The sequence below is a fragment of the Schistocerca cancellata genome, chromosome 9, assembly GCF_023864275.1.
Source record: "Schistocerca cancellata isolate TAMUIC-IGC-003103 chromosome 9, iqSchCanc2.1, whole genome shotgun sequence".
Taxonomy (NCBI): Eukaryota; Metazoa; Arthropoda; class Insecta; order Orthoptera; family Acrididae; genus Schistocerca; species Schistocerca cancellata.
In genome coordinates this window covers 20,951,737-20,965,010 of record NC_064634.1, presented here as the reverse complement: position 1 = coordinate 20,965,010, position 13,274 = coordinate 20,951,737, and the positions used below count along the sequence as shown (strand labels likewise).

General features: G+C 36.2%; 1 protein-coding gene across 5 annotated transcripts in view; it reads right to left on the bottom strand.

The window, feature by feature from the left end:
- The window catches only part of LOC126101165 (trichoplein keratin filament-binding protein), a 796,043-nt gene that overhangs the window by 70,042 nt on the left and 712,727 nt on the right, over positions 1–13,274 (bottom strand). For all 5 annotated transcript variants that reach the window (XR_007522283.1, XM_049911860.1, XM_049911861.1 and 2 more), the window contains one exon: positions 1,893–2,132. Coding sequence is in view for 4 of the 5 variants with exons in the window: in XM_049911860.1 (XP_049767817.1) it covers positions 1,893–2,132 (240 nt within the window). In the remaining variant the exon portion in view is untranslated. The remainder of the gene's footprint in view (positions 1–1,892; positions 2,133–13,274) is intronic.

Genomic DNA, 13,274 nt, shown 5'->3' with positions numbered 1-13,274 from the left:
GAAATTCACCGAGAAAGCCCGACTTCTCACGTATTTTATAATTTCATCATTTGAACTGCTTTCCTCTTAACAAAACACATTATCTAAGCACTCTTCAGTGTTTCCTAATGCAGCTCTTCACTCTTCTTTTTCTGTTATCTTACAGGTGTAAACAAATTCTACAGAGGCTTTCAAATCGTGATTGGAACAACGTAGTGAATGCATGCAGTAAAGGATTTTACGATGATAAGTCAGTACTCACTTTATTAAAATATATCTTCTATGTTAACATCGCACTATCGCGATGCGATGTGCTATATATGTAGTGCTATATAGATAGTGCGATGTTAACATCGAGTATAGATTTAAGTGTCAGGAAGTCATTTCTGAAAGTATTTGTATGCAGTGTAGCCATGTATGGAAGTGAAACATGGACGGTAAATAGTTTGGACAAGAAGAGAATAGAAGCTTTTGAAATGTGGTGCTACAGAAGAATGCTGAAGATTAGATGGGTAGATCACATAACTAATGAGGAGGTATTGAATAGAATTGGGGAGAAGAGGAGTTTGTGGCACAATTTGACAAGAAGAAGGGACCGGTTGGTAGGACATGTTCTGAGGCATCAAGGGATCACCAATTTAGTATTGGAGGGCAGAGTGGAGGGTAAAAATTGTAGGGCGAGACCAAGAGATGAATACATTAAGCAGATTCAGAAGGATGTAGGTTGCAGTAGGTACTGGGAGATGAAGAAGCTTGCACAGGATAGAGTAGCACGGAGAGCTGCATCAAACCAGTCTCGGGACTGAAGACCACAACAACAACAACACCTTCTATACACCATGAGCTGCTCCAAAAATGTCTTATTTGCCAAAACCGGTTTTCAGGTTTATAACACACCATCAGTAGCATCTGATACAGAGGAACAAAACTATACGTGCATCAATTTCTACAAAATGATAACTGTACATATATAGCAGTAATATGTCTACTTACACGTGCACTTCTATAGCAATGTTAGCAATGACATGCTTGTCAGTTAATACAACAGGATATGAAATATGTCCTGCAACACAGTACACAGTTTGTCATGTATGTTACTGCTGTTAAATATTGGCCAGTGACAATTCTTCATAATGTTTGACAAACTGTCATATAGAGTAAATGTGGAACTGACAGGTCAAGGAGTCCTTTTGTTATTTCTAAGATGACGTTTATATATGTCTGTGACATGCAAAATGTAAGTAGACTTAGATTACTCCTCCACATGTACAGTTATCATTTTGCAGAAACTGATGCACATACAGTTGTTTGTTCCCTAGCATCAGGATGCCACTGATGACGGATTATAAACCCGAAAACTGGTTTAAGCAATGTCTTTGATGTCTTTAAACAAATATCCGGGAGTTGTTGAGCACCAAGCATTCAAGGTACGATAAGTCAGTACTAATTTTGTTTTCATTTATTTTCCTTATCCACAAAACTTCCCAGGACGTTTTTCATATTCTTGGACTGGTCAACCATTCCTACTAACCTCTCCCAAATTGCAAAACCTATCTCCAATGAAAAATCCTCACCCTATGAGTCTGAATTTCTGTGTCATTTCATACACTATTATTACAGCTCAATGTAGGGAGAATAGAAACATCAGGTTTTTCTAACTGCACATGAATGTTAAAAAACTTAACAGAAAATTGTAATCTGAAATCCTCCAATTACTAAAATACCTATCATAAAACTATAGGTCATACATGAAGGACAATTACCATGCTTCAAACTGTCATTGACAAGTGTCATGTAGTGTAGTGCAGACTACCATATGCAGTTCCACGTGAAAGACTTACAACTACATTTTAATACAAAAGAGCTACGAGTACAATTAGTTAGTAATAGTTTTTCTACACACTGAGACTTACTCAAACATTAACTCCATGTCTGCAATTCTTTTCTTCTCTTCTTCCCGTTGCATTTTTAACTGATGTTGTGTTCTCAGCATCTGTAATTTTAACGCTGCTCTTTGGATCTTTTCTTCCTCTGCCTCTTCTTGTTCTAGTGCAATGATCCTTTCCAACATTTTAAGATCTTCCTCTACTTGTTCTAATACTTCACGAGCTCTTTTACGTAACTGAAGCTGATACTGCTGTCGGTGAAATACACTGCAAAAACAATAAAATTTATACCATGAAAGGAAGGTCATCTGTATGTGTAGATAAAATTGACCATCAATCAATAAACAAATAAAATCACAAACTCTTAACAATCAATACTTGTTCTTACTTAAGAAGCTATAAAGAAAAAGGAATGGACAGCAATTTTGGAGGGGTTGTGGCTGTATCCATATCACTCCTGCCTGCAAACAACTATCATGACTACATACAGATAAGCTCAGAGACTATCGTAACCTGTGTTTCCTTACTGTCTTCTCAATCACTGCATTTCATCTCATTTGAAGAGATTTCAGGATTGCAACTGGTCATTACAAACTTCACTCCATGATATTGACCTGCCAGTCATCTTCAGCTGAGCCATTGTAGACGGATGAGGACATTCTCCGCTCCACCTTATCTGGCGCAATGATGGTATTGCCACGCGTGCATCACAGTCATGGTGACACAAGGACTACGCACCACCTGGCGGCAGTGCTCTCGCTGGTGGAACTGCAAGGATCAGCTATATCCGGCATTGCCAATCGCTGCAGTCGGTGAAGTTTTCTGGCGTCTTTGTCTGAAGAAAATCTTGGAAATGTCAGAATTCCATGCATTATCCAGTGGGTAGCCATTTCCGTGGTTCACTAGATTTTCCACGATGCATATTTCGACAGATTCTTTTATAATGGAGTCCCAAAAAGATGTTGCTGTGGCCAAAATTAATGTTTTGTCGTACTTCATTGAATGTCAATAGATACAATGTTCCCCAACTCCTGACTTCCTGTGTTGCACAAGACGAGTGCAGCATTAATGTTCTGTGCAACATTCTTCCATTGTGTGTGTTTTTTGTCCTATATAGGCCGTACCACAATGGCAAAGTATTTTGTAAATTTCTGCCTTCTCCAATATCAAGTTATCCTTCACTGATCCCAGCAGGTCCGAAATCTTAGATGGTGGGCGGAAAATCACTTTCACCTGAAAATTACTAAGGATTCTTACTATTTTGAAGGAATTATTTCCAATGAAGGGAGTATGACAAAACATTAATTTTGCCTGCAGGAATGGCTTTTTGGAACTCCATTATAAAAAAATCCATTGAAATATGTATCACGGAAAATCTAATGAACTGTGACAATGGCTACCAGCTGGATAATGCGTGGAATCCTGTCATCTCCAAGATTTGCTCCAGACAAAAACATCAGAATACTCCGCTGACTGTGGCAAGTGGCAACGCTGAAGACAGCTGATCCTTGCAGTTCCACCGACGAGGGCACTGTGTGGTTGTCCAGTCACCGTGACTCTGACACATGCACAGCAATATTATCAGGGTGCTATAAAAGGTACAGCAGAGAACGCCTTTGTCAGTCTACGATGGTTCACCTGAAAGATGACTGCCAAGTGTCCAGTTGAAATATTGTGGAGTGAAAGAAATTTACAATGATGATAAAAATTCTTAACGAAGTAAAATGCACTCTATACCACTACGTAATACAGCCATCTTCCCAAAATTATTTTTTGTATCAGGAACCCATCTTAGGAATGATCTGTCACAAAATATCAGAAAAATTAAATTCCTTTCACACTTCAAAAGACTCTAATAGACCACCTTCTGTCATATCATTTCTCCCACATACTTGTCCCCAACTCACTCTTCTCTTCTCTTCCCTTCCCTTGTAAAACATTCCTCTATTGAAAGACTTTACCTTGTAACAGCTATTGTCATGTAATTTTCAGTCTTCTTCTCTTTCACTACCCCTTCTGTTTATGATAATACTAAACACGGCTTCAAATGTGCTGAAGTAATCAGTATTATTCTTACTCTTAATGCCACAATAATAATAATAATAATAATAATACTGTTGCAGAAGAAGCTGAGTGGAACCGAGGTGTAGTGGTGATGATACTGAACTGTTGCATGGAGGGTCACAAGTTCATAACTCACTTGGACTGTACAATTTTAATTTCTATATTCAGTTCGAGTTCATTCTAAAAGTATCCACAAATGTCAAGAATCATTGTACTGGAATGTCCTGTAGCTCCATATACACTGTACGTGTTCTGGCCGGAGGCAGTTCGCTCCGCTCTCTTGTATGTGCAAGTGCTGAATAAACCTTTGTTAAATGAAGTTACTGTTCATCATTCATCTACGTTACAATACTGTTAATGCCAATTATTATTATTATTGTATGTGTTGGTGCATGTTATTGCTGGTCCGACGGAAGAGAGGATGTTAAGGTCCTAATCTGGTCAGCTTAAATCAGGACTTCATAGACTGTGGTACACGAGGACATTTTAGGTGGTACACATACAAGTAAACAAAACATATACTGATATAAGAGGAAATCAAATGAAAATGAGAAAGATGAAAAAAAAGTAAGTAAACTGTTTATTATTTCAAAAGTAATCACCCTGACTATTAATACTGTGAAACAAGATGGTGAACTGCCTTCATGGAAAAATGTTTGCAGTTGCCTATGCTTCCATGATTGTACCCAAGTGTGCACCTCTTTGTCCAAAGCAAATGAACCACCACAAATGTCTTTCTTCGGGGCTCCAAAACATGAAAATTGCATGGGGAGAGATTGGGACTGTATGAAGGAGGTGTAAGGGCTTCCCACAGAAACACTTTAAGGGTAGTCAACACAACCTGTCACCAAAATGCCCACCCACATGTTGTCAGGGTGGTTTTGGTTACGCTGCCCAAGTTTCGCTGAGAAGACCTGAAATGACTTTCATGCAATCCTGATTCCTCCTCATGCGATTTCCATATTTTTGGAGCTCTGAAGATAAACATTCACGGCTGTCCATTTGCTTCAAATGAAGAGTTATACATATGGATACAATCGTAGTTCCAGGGGCAACCACAAACATTTTTCCGTGAAGGCATTCAACATCTTGTCTGACAATAGGGGTCAATCCATACCAAGTGGTCCAGCACTGGTTGCTTGACCATCTAAGAAAAATTTTGTATTTGCTGGGTGAATTCCCCCAATGTTTAGTAGTCACAAAAATATTTTTTTAAAAAATTTATTGTTTATTATTTTGAAATGACGGCCATATTTGTTCTAGGCCGCATGCATTTTTTTCGTATTTTCAAGCATCTACATTTCTTACAGTTATTCAGTAGTGGATTGTCCTAAGCCTTTCAGATCAAATGCATTCAGTTCAACACACTCTGGGCTACAAATTAACATCATTATAACTTAGCTGAACATATTTTTGACAGTTCAAAGTTATCAGCCACAAATTAAAAAAAAAAAAAACTCAATTTTTTGAACAGTAGTTTCCCAAAGAAAGATTAAATTCTCAACTTTAATATTTATTCTGCTATTACACTGTATAGTATAGTTACTTTTTATAGAATATCAATGGTCAGCAGCTTACACCTAAAAAATACGCTATTTTAAAAAATTGATTTTATTTTTATTTTTCCATTTTGTGGCCTGCAATATCTTTGTTGGGGGACCAGATAAAAATCTTAAAATTTCACAGTTAATAGACCTTTATGATATCAAACTTCAGTATAAATTTCAGCTTTGAGATTCAATTGTAAGTTATGGAAAAAGGATTACAAACATGAGTCGAAAATACTTTTTTTAACATCTGCAATATCTGGTAGGCTAATCAAATAAAGTATACCAATTGCATAATGTAACACACCACATTACACTAGCTAATGATTATTTGCCAAAATAATGCTGTGGTAATTGTTTCAGCAGGCTAACAATTGCATCTGCAAGCCTATACAAGTCTGACTGTTGTCTTCCCCCTTACACCAACAATTGTATACTCACACTAATTTAGCTAAAAGTTCTTGAAGTGTGCAGTTGAAAGATGGAGTGTCAGTGTTCTGTTGGTGTTATTATTAATGAAGCATGTCATAAAAGTGTGTATGTAGTGTATCCTAAAGACATTACTTTAATCGAAGATTACAGTGAAGAAGAGAAAGTGTTGTTTTACTTACGAGTCGGCCCAGAGGGCAAATCAACATGCAAGTACCATGAAATGAAATACTTAAAAAAATTTCATAACCTTTTTGGTCTGTCTTGCATGGACCCTTTTGAGAAACATAAGAAACTTATAACAAACGGTCTGCGAGAAATAACATTTGATCATTATTCTAAAAATAAAAGCTCTTTTGTCAATCTCATACCAGGAAAATTATTGTGTCCAACATGTAATTCTAAGATATTTGTAATTCAAAAGAGAAAGGATAGTGAAACCTCAGATACAGAATTTTGTGACTTATCAGCAACCATTAAAAAAGTAGATACCGCTTGTGCAATCCTGGGTATATCGCCTGCTAGTAAAATTAGAAAACTAAGTCAAGATGAAAGACCAAGTGCCTTGAATACAAAAACTGAGAAAGTGGCAGCTACAGCCAAAAAGAATTTGGAAGTTTCATTTCAAAATACAATTTGTACTAAAACAGATGGAAGTTCTAAAACTTCACCAACCGAATATGATGATTTGATAGAAAAACTAAAAACTAAATGCAGTACTTCAGACAAAGAGGATAAAATAAAGATTATCAGTTTACTGCTGAATTCTTAGAGTCGAGCAAAAGTTAGTGATGAATTTAATGTGTCAGAATGTCTTGTTAAATTGACAAGGCAATTAGTAAAAAAACAGGGAATTTTACCAGCATTACAAAAGAAACGTGCATATAATTTGGTAGATGATACACAATCAATAAAGTTATTAAGTATTATGATGATGACAATAACAGCCATTTGATGTCTGGCAAAAAAAGGTTAATATTCTGTAATTTAAATGAACTATTCACTGAATTTAAAAAAGTAAATCCTGACATTAAAGTTGGAAGATAAAAGTTTTGCGAGTTGGGACCAAGATGGTGTATTGTTGCAGGGGCATCTGGCACCCATAATGTGTGTGTGTGTGTGTGTGTGTGTGTGTGTGTGTGTGTGTGTGTGCGCGTGCGCGCGCTCCATCATCATGTAAAGTTGATGATAGATGGGGCCAATCGACTATAAAGACCTTTTGGAAGTTATGGTATGCATTACTGACAGTTACAATTGTATGATCAAGGGAAAATGTAAAGACTGTCCAGGCAAACAAGCCTTACTTGACATGTTTGAAGAATCCGAAGAAGACGATTTAATGCCTGACAATACAAAATACAAACAATGGATGACACAAGACAGAACTGAAATGGTGACAGTCATAAAATCACGAGAAGAGTTTTTTGGAGTGTTGGTGGCTAACCTTTAAAATCTGAAAATGCATCATTTTACTGCAAAAGCTAAAAGAAAATTTTTGAAAGACAAAAAGCAAACCTTGAAATTAATAATGAAGTTTGATATCATACAGGTCTATTAACTGTGAAATTTTAAGATTTTTATCTGGTTGCGCAACAAAGATATTGCTAACGACAAAATGGAAAAATTTTAAAAAATCAATTTTTTAAAATAGTGCATTTTTTACAATGTAAGCTGCTGACCATTGATATTCTATAAAAAGTAACTATACTATACAGTGTAATAGCAGAATAAATATTAAAGCTGAGAATTTAATCTTTCTTTGGAAAACTATTGCTCAAAAATTGAGGTATTTTTTTTAATTTGTGGATGATAACTTTGAACTAGTAAAATATATTAAAGAATACATTCAGCTAAGTGATAATGATGTTAATTTGTAGCCCAGAGTGTGTTGAACTGAATGCATTTTATCTGAAAGGCTTAGGGCAATCCACTACTGAATAACTGTAAAAAATGTAGATGCTTGCAAATACGAAAAAAAAAAAAAAAAACGCATGCCGCCTGGAACAAATATGGCTGCCATTTCAAAATAATATACAATAATTTTTTTAAAAAAAATATTTTTGTGACTACCAAATATTGGGGAATTCACCCAGCAAATATAAAATTTTTCTGAGATGGTCAAGCAACCAATTATTTTTTCCTTGGACCACTTGGTATGGATTGACCCATAGGGCAAATGTATTAAGAATTGTAGCGATTACTTCTGAAATAATAAAGTTTACTCACTTCTTTTCCACATGTCCATTTTCATTTGACTGCTTCTTATGTAAGTAAAATTATACTATTATGTTACTTTATTTTTAAAGAAAAACAACAATGAGAAAACTGATTGATAAAACTAGAATCTAGATAATATTAAAGAAAATGGATTTACCAAATAATGTTTGTTTCAGAGTGTATGAAGGACACACAAAGATCAGACTGTATGCTTACCACCACTTCCTTCATTAATCATTGCTGTCTTGACCAGGAGTGATTCAGCTTGTTTTGACATTGGCGATACTCTGATTGGGCCTTGTTAGTGGTTATACAAAAGTTTTCATGCCGTTTTGCGACTTCTGCGAACTTACACAGTGCACTAATGTGTCGTGCTGCAGTAGGCATTACACAGTGAACGGTTAATTGTTGTTAGTGTCACATTGCTGGACGTTACGTTAAATGACATTGTGATGTGAAGTAAGTTTGTGTCTGGAACTGGAGTGTTACAATGAACTGATTCTTGACCACTGTAACTGTGATTGTGTGACATACGTCATTGTGTTTTAAGTTAACCATGAAGTGATATTTAACGAAACAAGCTCCTCCTACCTCCAAGTATGCAGTTAAAAAACTTAAACCGACACCTAATTGCAAGGATTGATTGACTGATTTCTTTATTAATCTATGTAACAATTTACATTGTGTGGATTTCGTAAGCAAAATCATATACAACACAATATACCTACAATTTATACACATAAAATTAATATTTGCACACATTTTTAAAGTATCTTACATTAGTTTTATATCCTTATGTAATTTTCTTATAGTACTGTACAATTCTGGATTTCATATTATAATTATTTCCTCAAGTATTACAATGCAGGCTCCTTTAATTATGCTTCATGTTTTAATTCAGATAGTCTGTTACTGCATAATAACTTTTATTTAATAAAAATTTTTTTGTTTTGTTTTGAACTTTCCAACTGTGTCAATATCTTTTATATTTTGGGGTAATTTATTATATAATTTAACGTCATTGTACAACAAGCTCTGCTGAGTTTTAACTTTATTTTTCCCTCTCTAGATGCAGATTGTATTGGTTTCTAGTTCCATAGCTGTGTACTACAGAATTTTTAACATAGCAGTCAAATTTTTTTTTTTTTTTTGCATACATAATACTTTGAAAAATGTATTCACAGGGGACAGTTAGGATTTCCAGCTTTTGGAAATGTTCAAGGCAGTGAGCCCCACTGCCACTCCTGGTTATTATACGAATTGCTCTTTTCTGTAATTTGAAAACTATTTGAATATTTTTACCATTGAATCCCCAAAATATTATTCCATAGGTAATAACAGAGTGGATATAAGAAAAATATACAGGTCCGACACATGTAGTATCACACTAACAGAATCGCTACAGTATGCTATGTTCTTAGAATTCTAACTGCAGAGTAAGTATTTTAATATGTTCTTCGCACTCTAACTGACTGTCAACATGCATACCAAGAAATTTTGTGTAATCTACACATCCTATAGTTTCATCGTTTAACTTAAAGTTGTTATAGTGTGGTTTTTTGCAGACACAGAAGTTAACAGCATTTCTTTTTTTTTAAATTTAGTGTTAGTTTATTATTGGATGCCCACACACGTACAATGTTTAGTGTTTGTTCGGCTTTTTCTTTCAGTGCATCTGGTGATTTGTCACTGATTAGAACATTTGAGTTATCTGCAAACAATATTGTTTGCCCATGCTTGATGTTCTGTGGAAAGACATTTATGTAAAAAGTTACTCACAATTTGCCTTTTGCAGTAAAGGCTGGCACAGAAACCAGTGATAATCGACTTCATCAATGCATTGCAAGCTTAGAAATGCTTTCAAATCAAAGCACGAAGCCTTTTTTTTTTTTTTTTTTTTTTGTTAAAATGTCATTCAAGTTCTAAGCACACTGAGTTAATTGGTAAACCTATAGATTTTTTAAAGGAAATTTACGTTTTGTAAAAATGAATCTGTATGAATGGCAAATTTTGTTAACACTGATATGAACTTGATAAAAGCCTCATACCTGGCTAGTCTTAGAATTGCAAAGGAAGGAAAACCTCACACAACTGGCAAACCTCTCTTACTGCCAAACACGTCTTCCAATACCAAAGAAACATTGTTATTACAAATGTAAGAGTGCACTTATATCACTCTTCAAGTACCCGAGATTACAGATGGCACAAACAAGGCTTAGATCCTCACTTTTGTACATTTTGGCTATCATGAATAATTAAGAGAAGAGTTTTTATTTTGCAAACCACTTGAATCAAATATTCCAGTACACAACATTTTCAATATGACTGACTTTCATCTGTAAAAAGTAGGTATTCCTTGGCAAAAATGTGTTGATATTTGTACAGACTGAGCCAAGGCAATGTACAGTCACTGAAAGAGCTGGCAGCAAAAGTGAAAATAGTTGCACCCAATTGTCTAAGCACACCCTATACGATACACCGAGAAGCATTGGCTTCTAAGGATATGCCACAAACACTTCATATGGTTTTGACAGATGCTGGAAAGGTTATAAACTTAAGTAAAGCAATGACTCTAGACTCATGGCTGTTCACGCTATTCTGTGAAGATGTGGGAAATAAATTAAAAAGTTCGCTTTTTCATACTGACGGAAGATGGCTCTCTCTTGGCAAGATTTTAAGCTGGATATCGGAACTGAGGTCCGTGGCTTCTATGATTCTCAGTTGCAAAAACAGTGACATGAAGAACTGTTTTGCTGATGATCAGTCGTTATCAAGATTGCCCTATTTAGCTGATATCCTTGACAGGTTTCACATTTTGAATGTGGGGCTACAAGGACAAGGCACAACAGCTCTCTAAGCAGATAACAAAATATTGTCTTTAGTTCACAAGTACTGAATAATAAATTTTTCACATTCCTTACTCTTACATCCTTTTTGGAAGACAATGAAAGATTTATTTCAAGACACTGTTACACAACTAGAGGTCATTCAGAAAAGTTTTGGAAAGTACTTTCCCAAAGATTAAACAAAATATGACTAGGTAAGAAATCAATTTTAAGGTAAGATAACAGAAGAAGTAATCATGAAATAAACTTTCGTTGACATGAGTAATGACATTTGAATGGAAGATGTTTTCAAAAACAAAATTGTTTTCTTTTTGGGTGGGAACAAAAACACAATACCGTTCTCTTTTCAAACAAGTAATCTTGATTTTTGGCACTGTTTGTTACTGCTTACACGGATGAAAAATGGGCTTCCTGAGCTTCTGTACATTAAAAACAAATATAGAAACAGACTTAGTGCTGAAGAAGACTTGTGAGCCAATTTGAGCTCAATCTAGCCAGACTCTGAAACTGTGATTAAAGATAAACAGCAACTTGTTTCCAACTGATACATGTAGTGTTCTTTCATCATAATCTAAATTTGCAGAATGACTACATACTGATTTTGAAGTCTGATTTACCACCAAAGTTTGATATGATTCTAAATATTTGTGCTTTTTGGCCTCTGATTTATTTTAGTCCATGTTCAGTTTATTACTCTCTTGCACAACTGGTTTATATTATTTGTGATCCAAAAGTTCGATAAATATTTAAATGTCATTCCTCTCTTAACACTGGATATTTGTATCAGAACCAGTTTAGTTTAATTTCATATTATTTGTGACAAGTAAGTACCACATGTGAATGTGAATGACTCTGTAAAATAGTCCTTCCACAAAACCTTATTACCTGTGTGTCACATTTCCACCATACACAGTAGCTGGCAGCACGATGCAAAAACCATGTGTGTATTGTCAACACTGGTCAAAATTATTCACCACATTCTGTTCCTCACTCCAGAGGCAGACATCGCTCAACCTTCCACCCCCCCCCCCCCCCACCCATCCTCTCCCCCCAATCCCCACCAGCTCACAGTTCATTAAAAAGTGAACAAGCCATAGTGGTACACCAAAATTTCTAAAAAATGCCAAGTGGTGCACAGTACAAAGTCTGGGAACCCCTGGCTAAATAAACCATAAATAAATGACTTATGAACAACAGGATCAACATGAAAAATTATAGGAAACACACACACACACACACACAAACACAAACACACACACACAAACACACACACACAAACACACACACACAAACACACACACACACACACACACACACACACACAGAAAGGATGACCTGCTAGTTTGATCTTTGTGGCATCATCTAAGGCAGAGAGCTGGGTGAATTGTAGAGGCAAGGAAGGAAAACAGCAAAAGGCAAGAAACTGCAATGACGCAGCCAGAGAGCGACCCTAGCAACCCCCCCCCCTCCCGCCCCTCACTCCCGCTTTACTCCACAGGTCTATTCTGCAGCGGGAGGTTAACTTCTACAACCGTTCAGCAGACCCCACTTCACTGTAGAATACTGGCTGAATGTTCACATCATAGAATGGAAAAAGGAAATGGGATCATAGAGATAAGCTTCCAATGAGTGTACACAAACCACTCTCTTGAATAAAATGTAGAACTACGATGTGGACTGGATGTCGCCACTTAACAGTAGAGATAAAGAGTTGTCAAGTTGCAATGTTCATTGAGAAGCAGTGAAGTTGGGGCTCTCTTAACAGGATGTAACCCGATGACAGACTTTCCTTTTCTTTCCTTTTCCTGTTACAACAATGGGGCGTATACTCTCACCTGAACATGTGGCCACGAGTTGGTCAGGTACAGACGATACACGGCCAGCAAATGACAGTACATTTCCTTCGAGAAGGGTGAGGAGGAGAAGGTGGTCTTGTACTTGTGGACTCCTTAATGGTGTAGAGCTTGTTCGTAGTGGCCATAATGAGCCATTCTTTATTCCAAGCCACCAAAAGTTGAAGACATAGTCAATTGCAAGCTGGATCCCAGTATTCTCATTTCCAGGGTTTCATCTCAGTAGCTTTCTTTGCTAACTAGTCAACAAGATTGTTTCAAGAATCGCTAGATTACTTGGGACACACAGGAATACAGTCAAGGTCCCAATATTGCTGAGGCAAGAAAGAAGATTGTGAATGGTCAAAACATGTGAGTTTCTAGGATAGCAATGGCCTATTGTCTGCAGGCTGCTTAAATGATGACACTTTTATGTGTGCAAATGCAAATATAAGGAAGGGATTGGAAAGTGGC